We start from the raw sequence: 18,351 nt of genomic DNA, 5'->3' as shown, positions 1-18,351 counted from the left end.
TGAGTCCTCTGTGCTGTGTTCCTTTGAAAATCTACATTTGATTGTGATATGCTTGTTCCTCTCCCTAGTATACTTCTGACTGAAAAGTAATTTACCTTAAAAATAGTTTCATCAGATTGCCATCAGAAATCACATGAAAGTAAATGAACAAAACACATAAATACTGTATTTGGAAAAAAGATTGCACAGACAAGGACACACAAGAAGGTCACTTTCGAGTTTCTGTTTCAGTTCACGTGTTTAACACCACTTCCACAATAGTGTGACTTCTTGTCCTATGTACTGTAGAGAATTCCCACCACTGCCCCCCCACCTTAAGTCAAAGCTATATTTACTGTTTTTAACAATAGAGCAGTCTGAGTGCTCATCAGTAGAAGCTGAGTGGGACTATGAAAATTATTTATATGGTCTCAGTTGTGCTGAAACAAATGCTAAAAGAAGCAGTCTTACCAGTCTTACAAAAGAGTTTTTTGAGACAAAACTAGAAACGTTACCTGAGAGGACAAACTGATCCCACCATGTGAAATACATTGTCACTTTTCTTCTTGTTCAGGAGTTTACTGGGCATTTTTAAGTGAATAAAAAGAAACACTAGTATATGCAACATCCAAAGTCATTTTAAAATTCCTGCTTCTGAAACTACTGAGAATGCACCAAGAAGTTGAATTAGGGTGCATGTGTGTGCATTGGTATAGTATGTATATATTTATGAAACAAGCAGAGGCTTAGAAATGTGAACTGTAGTGAGGCTACAGCTGGATTTTAACTGATTTCCCAGTGCTAAGATGTGGGCAAAGACAAGGACAAGGAAATATGAAGAAAAACACTAAAGACAAGGAGCTGACATTTTCAAGTTTTATCCTGAAATGACTCCTTTGAAACACTAGATGTGAATAAACACCAATGCTGTTCAATTAAACAAAGGCAAAGTCCTCCTCTCTGCTTTTTGGTCTGTAAGCAAGAGTGAAATACAGTATTAAAGATGTGAAGCTTTTCGGTTTTTTGTCCATTAGTTGTAGGCACACATTGGCGCTCTTAAATGTCACACACTATGAGAAGATTGCACCAAGAAAGGGAGGAATGGACAGAACGTTCTACAGCCGCAATTGTAGTTATATTGCCACAGTTGGAAACATAGTAATTGTATTTCATAAATGTTTCCAGGTCCCTCTTCAAAAGGCTAGATATTTGTTATCTTTTGTTTCCTGTTTGGAGAGCTTTCCAGAACTGATATTCCCCCCCCCCCAATTTCTACTAGTGGTTTGTTAAGGTTCAAGTGCAGCTTTGCTCTGACACAGCTGAAAAGACAGGCAGAGGATGAAGAGAGGACCCAAGAAAGCCTGACCTGTACAGTTTCAACACATTAAGGTTTTAGGTTTTGCTTGTTGTGTTGTCCTCGGTACTGTCAGTGGGGTATTTCCCCCCTTATCCTTTGTTTTTAATTTTTATGTGGACCAGCTGTCTGAAATGGGTTGATGCTTGAGTTGTCACTGGTGTATTAGGGGCATTAGCTGCCATTTCTATTGGACTCTGTTTGTGCTGTGCCTTGTGGATTTGTTCCTCTGCTGCCTGATCCCGGTGAAAGTGGAAGTTGGTTGAGAGACGTTTCAAACTAAAATGATTACTTTAGTTGAGGAAGTGGATTTGAGGTTTTTTCCTTGCTGGGAGTTTGTGCTTTCTCACTGAAACAGTCTTGGGCCAGAGGACTTTATGAATCCATAGATCTGTCTGGATCCCTGACCACGGTAATACAATTAATCCCATGCATCTATCCTTCTGACATTTCTCTTCCTTAAGAATTATCTCCCCCAAACTAAGGTGCAGAGATTTAAATTTTCTCAGCTGTACACACAAATCTAAGACTTGGCTGAGAATAGAATCTGTAAATTTTAAGTCTCTGACTGTCAGCCTTCTCTTTGGACTGTTGCTCATATTGCTTATATTTGGAGACACTCCTCTCACTTGTACTCCAAGAGGGTGACTGCTCTTTGCAATCATCAATGAAATTATTCCTCTGTATTCAGCTGGTTGGAGGGTGCTTTTCTGAGGTTATTTTTAGAAATCACCAAATATACAATGAGGGAATTCACTTAATGTACTCCCATCCAAACAGGTGACTAATCTAACCTTGGAGATCACTAGATACAGACTTGTTGTACTAGATGGAATTCAAATTGCTGAACAGATCTGGCATGGCTTTTATGGGCTTGCTTAGATTGTTTTATTTTCCCCTTCCTCTGTACCTCAGAATTCCAGGTGAAAAGGCCTGTGCACTTCTCCTGCTGATATGTTTCAGATGTGAACTATAAAGATGCTGGAGGTAAAACCTCCAATGGATATAGCAGTACCATGATGCTGTGAACATTAAGGCATGGTCAGAATTGCTTGGTTTCCATGGAATGCTGTGAAGATTTTGTTCAGCTATTTGTCGTCTAAATAGATTCAATTTAAGAATACTCCCAGAATCAGGGGGCTTAATATTTCTTTTTGCATTCGCTGTTTTAACATAATTGGATCAACTCCTAGGGGCTGACTTTTCCACATAAAACAATGGTAGGTCAGATGTGCAGCTGCTGCAATTCATAGCAGTGTTTTGAATGAAAACTGGAATTAATTTGGTGGGTTTTCTTTGCTTTATCATGTACCATGCTAAACAGCTCTTAGCATAATAGAATTTGTAGTGTTCAGTATTGTTTTTCAGTGGGGTCTAGAGATACCCCATCTCTGGAGCATATATTTTCTTCAAATTTCACAAGTTTTTTTTAAAAATTAATTTGTATAACCATAATTCTGCTTCTCCCTTCTGGAACAATTCTACATTTTTGAGTCTGCTCATATTTTGCTTCAGTAAGCAAAATGATTACCTGCTTTCACTTTTGTCTTTGAAACAAATTGATTATAAGTGTTTGAGCATTCTGGGCAAGATTTAAACTTGAATTTTATATAGTGTTGGGGAAAGCTTAGCCTAGTGTTAAATTGTGTGAAAGATATTTGAGAGATATGCAATTTATTTTGCTCAGCATAGCAGTTAGAAAGTTCATATAGTTGAGAAAGTAATTAACTAAATTATCCAAGAAAACTGAAATTAAATTCCATTTTCAATATTCTGCCTAAGGAAGTGATATTGCTCATTTCTTCAGCAACATCAGAATATACAATGAGTGAAAACTGTTTTAAGCTTCTTTAATAATTTAGCATGGAAAGATGATACTGTGTAAAATGTTTCCTGCAGAGTTTACATGATGCTGGTCTCCAGCCAAAGATGGAGGAGATGTTTTTTCAGGCAAGGGGACAGAATAGGTTGGATGGGGGTGGAAGCAAATAGCAAGTAATTTATTAATTATGGAAATAAAGTTAACTATGCAATAGTTGTAAGTACAGCAGGTTTCCAGGGCAGAAATTTGCCAAAGGACAATGCACTATTACGTTTTTCTCTTTTTTTAGGCTCTGGATGTTGACCGAACTGTTCTCTATAAAATGAAGAAATCTGTCAAAGCCATAAACTTATCTGGTCTGGGTAAGTACATAATTCCTATTAGTTTATATTGGTGAAATTAGAAGATTTAAACAGTCAGATGCCATACTGAATCAGAAAGAGTTGTATGGGGAACTCTGGAAAGAGAAATATGTGCATTTAAAATGGCAATCTTGAACTAGCTGTTTGATCATGACCTCAGTAAGGATGAGGTGTTGTGGTGTAGCTAAACCTCTCTTGCTGCCCTGCTGGTACCAAGTGGTAAAGCTGTGCTCTCCTCTTTCCGCTGGGTGTGGGCTCCCTGCTCCTTCTGTCACTCCTGCTGCTCAGCAGATCCCTAGATGAGTTTTTAAGCTGGTATAAAGCTGCATATGCAGTGAGATCAACTTAATTGGGATTAGATGAGCACCTGAAGTGGTAGGGCCATGTGTATGTATCATCAAGAGAGGAGGGTGTGGGGGGGTGAAATTACTCTTTGGCAGCAATAAGAAGCTACGTTGGCTCTACTTTGTGAAACCTCAGTCTCCCTGGTGGCTTCCACTTATGTATGTTGAGAACTTCATGACAAGAGGGAGCTGATGAGCTGCAACTTTTTATTGTTATCATGTAAAAAATCAGATATTTTTTCATACAATGCTGTATAAAATATAAAGAGCTATTGCTGCATGCATTTTTAAATGTATGCCATTCTCTTAGAATTGTGTATGTTTATCTTCTTTGAAAAAATAACTGAAGCTTTTGTTTTTGTGGATCAGCAGCATTTGTGAATAAGAAACAGCATTTGTTTTTGTGGATAAGGAACAGCATTTGGTTGCCTTTTGTGCTCACTGTTCAGTTCATAGCAATTAGAGCTAACAAAACCTATATTAAATGCAAAATAGATAGGCCTGTCAACCTTGGAGAGCCACCAATACCTGACAGAACTTGTGGTCATGTTGGTGTTCAGACAAGGTTAGAACAAGAACTGCTGCTGTGGTGTAATTCATCTCCAGTAATTGAAAGGAAGTTCCTTGTTGAATGTAATAAAGCTGTTATCTTTGGATTGTGGAGGGTTCAGTTTAAGATTTATCAGGAGCTGTTTCATTGATTTGGCATCCTTTCTTCTCTTCTTTTTCTTGCTTAGCTGGGTTTTTTTGGCTGTTGAGTTTTTTTAACATTTTATTCTAGAGTGCTAGGCTATGCCTCACAATCAGAGTACCTGTTAGAACATTGTAGCAAATCACTAGTCTTTGCATAAAATCATGCATACCTTGCCCATGTTTTAAATTTATGCTGCTCACCCAATCTTGACAAGAAAGGTTTGGAGGCTTTTATCTTCCACCAGCAGAAACATCACTAACTAAGCCATTTGTCAGCCCCTGGGGTTTCTTTTAACAAAACAAACCCCATGGTCCTACACTCAGAAGAGTGACTGGATTTTTACTGTAGGTTCCCTAAATAGTTAATAATGTTATAATAAAATAATGTTTTCTCTTTCTTTTTTAATGTGAGTTTAGAAACCGTTATTAAGGATTACATAGTGACTCTCAATTTGTACATAGCTTGGGTTCTTATTTAAAGAAAGCCTCTAAACCCTCAAAACTGGATCAAGTTTCTTTTTTTGATTTCATACTTTTTGTTTGTAGAAAAATTTTTAAAATTTTTCAGGAAAACATCATAGGACAGGTAGAGTGTTTTGGAGGGTTCCATCAGAAAAGTAGATTTTTGTGTTCTTCAGAAGCACTTTGGGGTTACTAGCTCAGTTACTAGTACTGCTGCAATAAACTACCATCAGCCTTCTGGGGAATGTCTCAGAATCCAGAAGAGCAGTCCCCAGGATGCTGGGGAATAGAAGCCTCCTGGGGATGCCATGTGCAATGGGTGCCATGCTTGTTTCCTAAGGTAAAAAAGTCAGCATGGCTCAGCTACTGCTTGCACATCTAACCATTACACTTAATGGTAGCAGCCTTTTCACCTTGCTGTCATGCAGGGGCACCTTTCTCTTTTTGCTGTAGGAATTGTGGCCTGAGCTCTTCTCTCACCTGCGTTCATATAAGCTAAGCTGGATGCAGGAAGCAGCAAAAATGCAGAAAGCCGTGTTGAAATAATTCACCTTACGGGGTAGATGTGAGATCTAAAGGAGCTGTGACCTCCCCCATCCTCATTTTTGCTGTCTGTACCAGTTCTCTAAAAGCTTGTTCAGGTGTATATATGTCACACAATAGAATTACTTGAACATCCTTACTTCATCCTGCAGCAAAAATTTTGCTAAGTGCTCAGGCCTTGCTGTTGATGCTGAGGAAAATAAGTAACTTTCAATGCTAGTACTCAGTTTTAAAATTTAATACCTATCTGCAAACTATCTGTTACAGGCTGCAAATTCAAGTGCTCAAGTTAAAAACTTGTAGAATTAATGCTGTTTGTGTAATTCCCATTCTGCATGTACATGATGTCAATCTTTAATTACATAGTGTTATACCACTACTACACAGGGTTTTAGTTTCATATACTGGAAATTAGAGAAAATTTGTAGCTGTTTGAGAAACAAATATCTTGAATGGCATTCCAGATAGGATGCATGAACAGAGGTTTATTTTTAGTCTGGAGCATGATAAGTTTATTGAACAGGTTATATAACCAATTCACTGAAATTTGGGAAAGGACATTGTATCAAAAATACTTTGGATATTAAACATGTTTATGTGTAAAAATGGGCTTGAAATGAAACTGAATCATTGCTTGTTTAAATAGATTAATCCTCTCTAAATAATCTTCAGGGTTTATGCTAGTCTCATGTAATGACCAAGACAGTCTTTGTCCTTATTAATGCATAATTGTTTTCTAGGGTGGGGAGTTTTTTTTTTTTCCTGACTTGCTTTGAAGCTTTAGAAAATGTCTACAGCTAGAATAAGAAATAGGCAATGTTAGCTTTCTCAGGTGGTAACCTGGTGTGCTTTGTCCACATGCTCAAGCATGACATGGTCACTAAATTTGAGTTCAGAAAAACTTGTTTCTGTTTTATTCCACAGGTCAAATTGACTTTTGACAAAGGGACTTTTTATGCTTCTCTATATAGGCAAGTAACCTGGTGACCTAGGAGTAAATCACTTGGGCAGAGTCATTAAGACTCTCAGATTTCCTTTATATTTGAATTTATTTTATGCCTAGATTTCCTCTCATGCCCTGGGCTGAATAACCCCCCAACATGTGCAGCTCAAAGCTTTCTGAACATTGATGTCAGATGTGTGCTGCATGAATTGTCCCGGTGTAGCCCAGGACCACTGGATAATTTCTAGGGCAGAGCCTCTGGTTTTGTTGTCTCAGAAAGGAATCTGGTTGTCATGAGCCAGAACTGCTTTCAGAACTGAACTGGCCTGTGGTAAATGCAGATTGCTAGGATTTGTTTCAAATCCCCACTGCTGCCCTGAATTGGAGAACTAACATAAATATGGTTTTGTCCTCCTCTGTAACATGCTTCATAGTCCTTTTTCCTAGGATATATGACCCAAGGATATTTGATCTATTGCCTTCTGTTGTAGAGATCAAAGACTGCCAGCACACTTTAGCTCCTCTGCTTCTTTTTCAGCACACAGTAAAGCATAACAGCACGCAGTTAAAATAAGAAAATGTTAATAAAAGACTAAAATCTGAAAGTTCATTATAGGAGTTGGCAGTTGTTATGAGGTCTGTGCTATGGTGCATAAATATTATGGGTCTTTCTAGGGTGTCAGATGTTTGTCTTGTCTTGGCACGTTGTCATTTGTACATGTGGATAGGTACATGCAAACTGGAAGTAGTGAGATATGTCATACTTCTGGCATATCAGTGTTAAAGTGTAAATAATGGCTGGTTTTTATATCAAGTAAACATTTTTAGCAATAACTCTGGAAAGCTTTTTTTTTAAAACCCCCATAAATTGTGACTTCACTACCCTTTTATCTGCTGATGATATCTTCATGTTTTGCTCTTTTTGAAGCTCATGTGGAAAATGAAGAACAGTACACACAAGCACTGGAGAAGTTTGGTGGCAACTGTGTTTGCAGGGATGACCCAGATTTGGGAACAGCGTTTTTAAAATTTTCTGTGTTTACAAAGGAATTAACTGCACTCTTCAAAAATTTGGTAAGAATTACTTAAGAAAAACATGTTGGGATTTTAAAGCCAAAAGCTGTATTTTGGTATTAAAGCAGATCTTCGTATTGAAGACAATTTGTGTTTTAGCAACCACTGTTCTTACAAAATTCTCAGCTTATGAAAATAGCTCATGTCCTAGGTTTTCCCCTTGCAGAAGTCAAAGCTCAACCCAAACCAAAGAAACCAGAAAGCAAACCACCACAGCATAAAAACACAACAAACCCCCCTCTTCCAACACTTCTCATGCCTAAAAGCTTCCCACAATAAAGTAGTTATAACATGCAAAATAAAACACACAATAAATCTCAATTTGCTTTAAAATGTGAAACCAGCAAAACCCAACTTGATTTACTGTGTGATCACGATGCTTTACTTTACTTTTTCCCACTTTCCATTTGTATTTGTAAAGGGAGATTTTAGTGGCCCTGGAAGACGGCATTTTTGCTTCTCAGGGAAATGAGTCAGGGAAACAAAATCAAGCAAAATGCTAAAAAAACAGTAGCATCCATTGGGGACCAATCCTACAGCTGAAGCCAGTAAGTCTTAAAAGCCTCTTTGGTGAGCCAAATGGGATGGAGCCAAATGGAAGAAAAGGATTTTTCATTATAAATGGAGAATTTTCAGCCTCAATTTCACATTAATCAGAGGGTGCAAAAAGGGCAGATTCTGATTACATCCTAGGAGATAGAGCTATCCCATATCTTAAGTACCAAATTTACTTGAATTCACAGAACTCTTATACCAGGGGCTAGGAAGGGGAAATGACCCAGATTCCCAGGAGCATTTAAAAGTCTGTGTCTGCTGAAATCAATGGCATGAAGGCACATCAAATGCTTTTGTGAGTCTAGACCAAATGTCTGTAGTTTGCAGCCAGCTGGTCATAATCACTTCTTTGGGGAATGTTTCCAGCTGATAGGATTTAGGACAGTGCCATTCACTCCTGATGCTGTCCTGTCTTTTTATCCAATCATGGTATTGATGAATACAGCCACAAATGTATTTATCAACAATGAAATGTATTGCATATTGGTTATATTGATTTGAACTTCTTTGGATGTACAAATACTATCTGAGATTATGTATCAGAAGAGGCATCCTGATTCAGTGGGAGTCAGTTATCCCAAGTCTCTCATACAGAGGCAGGCAGCTCCTTTGGAAAGGAAAATTGAATGGATCTTCTAATTGATACCTTCTGTTGACTAAAATCCCCTCTCTATCATATATTAATTGCAGTATGATGAATTCATTAGGCAAATGGATCTGGGAAATGTGATGTTTAAGTGGTTTTAAAAAGCAATCTGCTAAAAGCTACACCCCCTCCCCAGAAAAATCTTACAATGTATTACATTTCAAGAATACTTCTGAAGGCTAGGTGGTGTTGTTTTTTTTTTACCAAAAATCTTAGCTATTTGTTCTCTTAAGACCAGAAACTACTGTCTTTGCAAAATGTTTCTGACAAGAATAAATTTTCTTCCATGCTTTGGAAAGGAAAAATAACCAAAATATGTATCTATGGGATGTTAGAATGGATGTTTTTGTTACCTTTTGTTATTTACCTGTAAGGTGTTTTGTGTGTCTTCTCCAAGGAATATTTGTAGTTCTTTTTGCTGTGTACTGTTTTTTTTTAGTAACAGCTATGTCCTTTTGCTTCAGTTTGTGTGTATAAGAAGAGGCCATGTCATAAGAGACTAGCTAAGTCTGTAGTTTTTCTCAGTTTGTGGTTCTTATTTTCTCTGTTTTTGAAGGGAAGAGTAATTTTGCATAGGCATGAATATAATTTCTTTTTTTTTTAATGTTGCAGTAGCATAGGCACCTTCTCTCTTTATTACTGTCTGGTGAAGAGCAGGTCTCTGTAAAGGTCTGCTCCTTCCTGATATGCCTCATATTGTTGGGGCTTGAAGCTTTTTGTTTTTTCTTGACTAGCAAAGGAGACCTAAAGGTCCTTGAATTTGGTGTCTCAATGAGAAAATAGTTTCCTCCAGAAAGAAATACATATGAAAAAAAGATGTGAACTTCATTATTGCTAAATGCCATATTTATGAAAAAAAATCTAGAATAATAAAAACCTATAGCCTTATATAGCTTTGCCTATTAGAAGTTAATGCCACTAGAAAAAAATTTTAGTAACTGGTCACTTTGGAAATCTGTTCATAAATTCAGTGTTTGAGGTCTAGTTTTCTAGAAGGTTAAAAGGGTATTGACCAGTATAAAAGTTTCTGTACAGGAATTGGAAATAATTTGGGGTGTATTGTGTTTAAGTCACAGTCATATGTGCATTCTCAAAATGAGGTGACCTATCAAACTCTGAATGCTTTCAATATAATGGTATTAAAAACAGGCCTCTCCTTTGGTGTTTCCTTGTAGCACTCCACATGTTTTGGTTGTAAATATTTTCATTAAAAATGTAGCCAGGGCCATGCAACCTGCTATTGTTGAAAAAAACATTCTGAAAGGTACTTTTTAAATAGGCCTATCTCTGGAGTTCACAGGGTGCTGAGTTTCCACAGAAGATTTTAACTGAAGTGGATGGGGAATGTGCAAGGAAGTGAGAGGACATGTTCAGACTGGAACAGATGCCAAAGCTATTAACACTGGCAAAGCTTTAGGGCTACTGTCAAGTTTTGCTTTGTCATATATTTTACTTTTGTTTCTAGAAGCTGATGTGTTCTGTCAGCTCTTGGCCTGGATGGCATTTAGAGCTGTAGCTCTACAGTCTTTCTGCACACAGATTTTCCTTAAACTTGTCCTTTGCAAGGTAGAGGAAAGCCATTATAAAGTTGTTCTGCTTTAACTCAAGTTTCAGGTGCTTGTTTTCTCTAATAATTTTTAAAGTTTCCCAAAAGACTTTGAAGTTTTTATGGCCTTGTGAAGGCATCATTGTTTTAAAGTATTTCAATAACAGTTGAAGTGTTTTTGTTTTTAATCCTAAAACCTGTATACTTACTATTAAAGTTAAAGTTTAGGTCTTGAGGTTTTTATAAGTTTGCTCTGCTGCTTTTATGTGTGCACTTTCAAATAGTGCATCAAATAAAAAAAACCCCACCCCAACCTTTGTATTTTTTCTTTACTTTTGAAGGAATGTATAAATGCATCTTCAAGAAATTATTTTATATTTACTGTGTACAAGATCCTTGTAACCACTCATTTTAGCCATTCTACCCGTTTGCATTATTTCGATCACTTTCTGATACATACTGTGCAATTATTTTCTCTTGCCGAATCTCTGATATAAACTTAATTTTTTTTTTTCAACTTCTGTTTTTTAAGAAGATTGAGCAATCAGTTTGTCTTTTTGGTAGTGAGAGATCTGGAAATACCAGAGGCCATTTTCAGAGATAACATACTACATTTTGTGACAAGCACAATATTGCTGTTGATGGCAACCTTGTTACTAAGTCCTAATAGACTTGGGCCATCCACTAGAGTAGGCAGTGCTCCCAGGTGGGTAAGGTCTGCGTGGTACTTGCTTGTAGTGTTAATTATTATTCCTTCTTAAGTATAATGCCAAGGGATAAAGGTGTGAGTCTTAATATGAAAAATGTCAGGACAAGGAAAGGCTCATTGCAATATGTTTGCAGTTTAAATATTTTCTCCTTTAAAATCTGTTAAATTTCTACACTGAGAAGAAATAAACTCTGGTTGTGCATTTTTGTCAACACTCCTTGGAAAGGCTTTGATCTGTGAAGATAAAGTAGCTATTTAACAAATACCATTTTCTGTATTTGTATACATTTGTATACATTTTCTGTATTTGTATATTTGTAATATAAATTTAAAGCTAATGAAACAGGCTGCATTGAGAGGAGTGGATGTGATATTTCCACTCTGTGGAAGACAGCTGAAACAAAGACATTTTATTTCCTATTAATAATCCTTGTAGTTTTAGTCATAAAAAATTGAAGAACAGCAGTGGTATTTTTCTGACCATATGCTTTTGCTTTACTTACTTTTTTAAATGTAAGAAGAAAGAAAAATTCCTTAACTGTAAAAGGTAACAACAAAACTGAAGGAATTATCTTTTCTGTATTATGTAATGAACTTGAAAAATTTATGCCCAGAATTTTCTTTGTTTAGACCGAGGTGTTAAAACACAATGTTTGATGCCTGAACCTTCACAAACATATTTTTGTTTATAAGGACTTGCTGAAGTCCATGAAAAAACTCCACAGGTATACATGTTTGAGATTGGAGTATTATATATGGAGCTTAATGATTTAAGTTGTGCGCTTTCAGTTTTTCACCAGTACACTTGAGGAAAACTTGGCTAACAGTGCGAGTTAAAAAAGAGTACTCTTTGATTTATGCTTGTAGAGATATAAACCAAGATGTAATAATTCCTCCTGAGAAGCATGGGTTCAGCTCCACCTGGAATCAAATCTTTATTTTTTTGCCAATGGGTATTGATCCAGCTGGAGGAAATTCAGAGGACAGTAATAAAACATGATTAGGGCTTCAATAGGTAGATTTATGAAGAAAGTTCCAAAGAATGTTCACTTCACAGACAACTGATTGTGGAGGAGGAAAACAATAAATTGTGTATAAATAGAATCTCACTTTGAAAATCTTAGGTGAAGTGTCCCAGAGAAAGTGATAGAAGCCTACCAGTTATCCTTTCAGCCTAGGTTAGGAAACGTGCACTCTGGAGTTCTCCACTGGCAAGGAAGAAGGGCTAGAATAACCCCAATCCTCTTCCTTTTCTTTTGCAGCTCTTCATTTTATGCTTTTCAGATTTCCCATGAAGTATTTCTTCATAGAGAAGTTCCCAGTTTGTATTTTGCATGTTGATGCTAATAATGGGGCTGATTCTAAGGAGTCCATGGTGGCAACACTTGGTATCTTGTGTGAAGGCATTTTTGTAGGCAGCTCCATGTGGACACTTAGTGGTGTTCAGCTCCTGTTCTGCTGGAGTCCTTTTCCCTGTGGTGTAATGGGCGGTGGGTGATGTCCCAGCTCAGCCACACCTGTGCTGTGGGGGAAAGGGGGTGAGGACAGGGGAAGGGCAGCACTGTGTCCTTGTGTGTGAGGGGAAGGCACAGTGCAAAGATGAAAGTTTGTGCCACCAGTCTTTGTTACACATTTTTCTGAAGTCTTGGGGGTAGATGCTAAGCCTTAAAGTTTAGACAAACAATGTCTCATCTGTACCATGCTCATCAGGGCATCTGTGGATGCTCTGATTTCCACTTTCTCCCTGCTGTGTTGATTGGCCTTGTCCTACTAAAACTCATGTCACTTGGAAAATTATTGGAAACTATTAAATCCAGTAGCACTTGCCATAAAAAAACCAACTTAAATAATGATTTGTCAGCAGGCAGTACTGCCATCACCTGCACACACACACAAGCTCACTGATGGTTGAGAAGCCCACAGCCAAGTAAAGGGACTGCAATAGGAGACATATCATACTGCTCAACTGCCTAAATTTTAGTTTAAACTGAAAAAGTTTTAAGTTCTGCATGTTAAGAAAAGTATTTAACTTCTGAAGTATACTGAAAAGGCTTTTTTTCCTTTTTGCTTGGATTTAGCTGACAAAATCTACAGAAGTACTGTGGGCACCAGTATAAAAAGCTCTCATGGAAAAGAGCTTTACATTAAAGAAATCAGGAGGGCTGGCAAACAGTGAATTTAAATGTTTAACCATAGGCCCTTAAACCACTTGAACATCTTTCCCTCTTACAAATGCTGGCTTGCTTGTTGCCTCTTACCAGCACTTCTGGCAGCTATGTGTTTTGTTTATATGTTCTCTCCTCTGCCATTTCTTCTTCTCTAAGCCTTCTCCAACTTAGGAAGTTTTAATTTTTTTACACTGTCATCTTGTTGGAAACTGTCAGAGGAAAACTGCAAGTGCCACAGCAGCAAAGTTGGAAGTGGAAACGAGGTCAACTATTTTTTTCCTTTCTTTGTTTTTTAACCATGTGAAATGTGCTAGTGTTCCTCTGAGACAGGATGACATTAATTTCTGTGAAGCTTTCTTGCACCTTTGTGTATTTTTTAAAGCACATTTTAAAACATAAAGTAGTCAAAATGTAGAGTCCATTGCATATGTTCTAGCTCCTTGTACTCTGCACACAGAGTAGGAGCTGCACATATAAGTGCTTCTGTATGCCAAAAATGGTCTATATTTTTAGATAGTTCAGCTTATGCTTCTCAAGAAAGAGGGGAAAAACGTGTAAGATCTTTCATCTGTATACTGCTTGCTGACTTATAAATATGAGGGAGTATGATTCATCTAACTGGGTTAATAATGACAAGTTCATGCATTATGTATGTTTACTTTTGTTACAAATAGAATAGGAGCATAGGGAATACAATAGACTGATGGTAATGTACAGGTGATAGCACACAGAAGGAATTAATTTGAATAGGCAAACAGTCTCTAAACTTTTAAAAAGAATGTAGAGTTTTTCTCTTGTTTTTGGTTGTTTTTTTTTTTTTTTAAGTTGCTTTGGACTCCAGGCCTTATAGTGTAAAATTCTAGTAAATATCCATAACTATTTTGGAGTCTGATTGATGTTTACACATGAGTATGTTTGGGATAATACTTCAGATGGTTTATTTTTTCACAACTTAAAGAAAAATCAGTTATCTTGAGTCTGCTGCTGAGAAACGCTTTGTTCTTTATTCCTGTGTACTGAATTTGGAGAATAATGAAATGGAGGCTATGAAAGTATTGATCCCTAAGTTAGACATTTGACTACATCCTACTCATAAAATAGACTAAAAAAGTAGAAAACTTTACATGGAAAGATATCTTGAAAGGGACCTCTTCTCTTTTCCACCTGAGTAACCATTCTGGATGTGCACTTGCAGGTTCTGGAAGTTTTGGAGGTCTTTTATGTAGGTGTTGTGCAGTTTAAGCCTTTGCTCTTTCCCCTGTATCTATGGCATATAATTTTAGTACCTTTGGGAATGGTTGTGTTGATATATGCATGTGGTAGTACTGCTGAGGACTTAGGAGGTGGATGGTTTCCAGCACTGCCAGCTAAGCATGTGTACATGTTGCTCATTCAATTTTTATAGGAAGTACTTAAAAAAACCAACCCCAATACAGAGCTGAAATATAACATGTTGATCCTGAAGGACTGTGGTTGGGTCCTGCAGCTTTTTGGGGAGGAAAAAAGTAGGATGGAGGAGGGGAAATATGATTTGTGTTAAGAGTTTAAAAGACCAGATTTTCTGTATTTCTTTAGCTTTTCCATACAGAGACAATCTGTGTAACCTTTAAAACTGATGAAGGTTCACTTTGACTGGTGGCTGAAATTTCAAGCAAATGCAGTAAGGTAGTTTCTTTGAGGAGGAAAGGTGGAGACAGTGGGGCTTTGCTGGTTTGTTTTAACAAAAACTGTTACATAGCACAGAGTCTGTTCTAGTGAGGCCACCAAGTAACTACAGGGTGATAATATTTTGTGTTTTACGATTCTGGGGAGACTGAAGCATCCATAATTGGAATTATTTTTCCCTTGAAATTTTAGTATTCTTTCAACTCTGGGTGGGTTACACTAAAGGGGACTATGACATCCCTGACATTATTCCTGAGAAATAAAAGCATTTGTTCCTACATGATGCAAAGTTCTTTCTGTAATTGGAACATTTGAACTCCATCTTCATGTAGGGATTTCAGAGCTTCTTGAAAAAAAATCACATTTTAAAAGAACACCATAAAGTACCAAAAAAGATGTAACTCATCCAAGGGCAACTTTCACTGAACTACTACACAAGTTATTCTGATTTTTTTTCTCTTTGTGTTATTCAAAAGTATTTTGGGTTTTGCTCCTCAGAGCAGCCAATCCTTTTGAATAGTTACAGTTTAAACTCTTTGCCTAGATATTATGGTCCATACCTTGAATGTTTTCCCTGAATCATAAAGGAGTTGATATACAATCTTTTCCTAGCTGTCTTATTCCTACAGTCTTTCTTCGTTCTTTTTACTTATTAAAATATTATCATACAGATATTTAACAAAAATCATTATTATTTTACCACTGTCTTAATTTGAAATAATTTTTATCTTCTTGACGTACTTATTTTCTCTTGAATTACTTACATACTGAAGACCTCATTAAAATCTAATTTCAAAGTTTGAATGAGATAAATAAGGCAGATGTATTGCTTTTTAAAAACAAATGGAAAATATTGGAATGGTGGCTATTTTACAGGCCAGCATTCTTTGCCTTTATAACTTCTGTCAGAGTAAGATGCCATGTATTGGGAGAGTAGCAGATATGCTTTATGGAATAGGTCTAAGAAGCTAGAAAGTAAACAAGGTTAATATAAAATATGCTCATGAACTTAAAATTATCAGTGCTAAAAAATTGTATACGTTTGTTCATAGAATTTAAATGGAGAAATAAGGCAATGTAAAAATTAGTGTTCTTATTTTGCAGATACTGTTGGATGAGGTATTTATAATCAGCAGTAATTCTGGAGGTTTCCTGCTGGTTTGGGTTATAGTGTTTCCAGAGTGAGTTTAATTAACTTGTGTTGCTTTCATCTTTGACTACTGGCTGTGCTGATAAACATCTCCATAAGGCAGGGACAGGAAAATAATATGTAAGATTTCCTTGTGAAACTTTCTGAAATGTGTGTGTGTATTAAGACATTTTATGTTCTGTGTCTAAATATATTATCTGATTTGGTGTAATTTTCTTGTTACAGATTCAGAATATGAACAACATAATCACTTTTCCATTGGACAGTTTGCTGAAGGGAGACCTGAAAGGAGTGAAAGGGGTATGTCTTTCCTCCTGTTAATGTATAGGATTGTTGTTGGTACAGTAGATACATTTAGCAAGTGTATTAATCTTATGTGTTGGAAGGTGTAGGATACTCAAGTAATATATTAGCTCAATAAACAAGACTGTGGGGGTTTTGTTTGTTTTTCGTTTTTTTTTTTTTTGTGAATCAAGTCATCCTTTCTGTTTGTGCATTCACATACCTCATGTTCTTGACTGTGTATACAAAACAACATTTGAGAAGCTTTAAAAGCAGGCCTGAGATGCAGAAGATAAGCAGAGAAAGAGGTGTAAGATTCAGATATTCACTTAGTTGAGTTAAGGGTACTACTATATTTTTAAGGATTTTTAGCATTCTAAACTTACCTGGAACTATTAAGAAACACACATTAGACTGTATGAGCATAAGATTTTTTTTTAAGAAGATGAAATCTATTTCTTTATGCCCCAAGGACATTTCCTATTTGAAATAACAGCAACTTAAGACTAAAATGATGATATGTTTATGATAAATTTCAGAGCCTATGGCGAGCAAACTTTCTTACAAAGCTTTTACTTTGTTTACTAGTGAGCAAACAGGAAGTGACTGGCAGCTATTGTTCTAGGACACTGAAGGAAGGAGAAAAATATGTACATAGACTAAAAATGGTTTCTGTAAATTACTGGAGCATAAATAGATTATTTAATAGGATAGACTTATTATCTTTGTGTTGTTTGCTTACCACATTTCACTCGTGTTTTTCTCTATGTCAGAATAAATACATTTATTACAATACAGTGTTTCCCCACTGCCTTGAGAATATAATCAAATGCTACTTCAGTTAATGTAATAATTATTTCAATCATTAATTAACATGTAAGAATTAGTTCTTAATCTGTAATTGTAAAGATTTTCCAGTGTCTGATAGTTGTAGTTGTCTGTTCTCTTGAACTTCATCAAAATTTCAGCTCTTGCATTTTTAGACATCAGAGAAATAACTTTACAACTTGTTAAGATAATTTTATCCAAATTACCTTATTTAGAGAAAAGAAGATAAAGGAATTTGTAATGTAAGTAATTCAGAATTCTCATGGAATTAGTTATTCTGAGCCATAAGGTCTATACTGTTCCCATTAAGTCAGTGGAAATTTGATTTTTTTAAACTTTAATGTGATGAATCAAGTTCTTAGCCAAGGCTATACCACAGCCTGGGTACAGGAACTTTTTTCCCAGTACAGGCAGAGATTGAATGATGAGAAAGCAGTTACTTTGTTTAATTGCATAGTGTGGTCTTGGGATAACATGTTGTTATACCTTTTAAGGAGTAAAATGGAGCTGTGAAAATCATAGTAAAGAGCATCCTAGAGATGCTTTCAAAAACATGGGTGTATTAGTTCTCTTTACAAGATTAGTTTTCCTGTGTGCAAGATTGCTTTTGCACAACCCTTAGAAGAGAAAGTGAAGTCCCTTATTCTCGTAGGCACTGCAAGGGCCCAAGGTGTGTCTTCACTGTTAGAGCCACAGTGTTTTTTATGTAAATAGCTGGCTGTTATTTTTTCTCTTTTCTTGACAGGACCTGAAAAAACCCTTTGATAAAGCTTGGAAGGACTATGAAACAAAAGTGTATGTATTTTTAAACTTTTATTTAAGAGGGAAATGTAACTGAAATCTGTAGAGGTTATTACTTCATGCTGAGGTTGAATGTTCTCAGCAGGTGCAGCATGTATTAGAAGTGGATGTACACCTATCTGAGTCTTGTGAGTTGTGTTTTATGTTGTGGATCTAACCCTACTTAGCATAAGCCACTTGTTTGAAGTTACCAGATACACTGTTTAAACAAACAGCTATAAAATAAGTTTATAAAAACTGGAATTTTATATCTAGCTAAATAAATGGAATGAGTCAACAAAGCTCAACACCTAATATCAAACACAATTTATTCTGGTTCCTAGTAAATCTTAAGTGGTTCAGTGTCCTGCATCAGAGACAGCTGTTTCCAGGGTTGGCCAGGTCAATTGTATCAGTACAGCTGACAGTCTCTGAAGTAGAGTTTT

General features: G+C 36.4%; 1 protein-coding gene across 3 annotated transcripts in view; it reads left to right on the top strand.

Moving 5' to 3' along the window:
* Window positions 1-18,351, top strand: part of ASAP2 (ArfGAP with SH3 domain, ankyrin repeat and PH domain 2) — an 84,443-nt gene that overhangs the window by 15,363 nt on the left and 50,729 nt on the right. For all 3 annotated transcript variants that reach the window (XM_066547234.1, XM_066547233.1, XM_066547232.1), the window contains exons 2-5: window positions 3,445-3,517; window positions 7,431-7,576; window positions 16,241-16,315; window positions 17,871-17,920. In XM_066547234.1, the coding sequence (XP_066403331.1) occupies window positions 3,445-3,517; window positions 7,431-7,576; window positions 16,241-16,315; window positions 17,871-17,920 (344 nt within the window). The remainder of the gene's footprint in view (window positions 1-3,444; window positions 3,518-7,430; window positions 7,577-16,240; window positions 16,316-17,870; window positions 17,921-18,351) is intronic.

This window comes from Molothrus aeneus, chromosome 3 (genome assembly GCF_037042795.1).
Source record: "Molothrus aeneus isolate 106 chromosome 3, BPBGC_Maene_1.0, whole genome shotgun sequence".
NCBI lineage: Eukaryota > Metazoa > Chordata > Aves > Passeriformes > Icteridae > Molothrus > Molothrus aeneus.
Note: the sequence above shows the minus strand (reverse complement) of the source record. Positions and strands in the feature narration are given on the sequence as shown.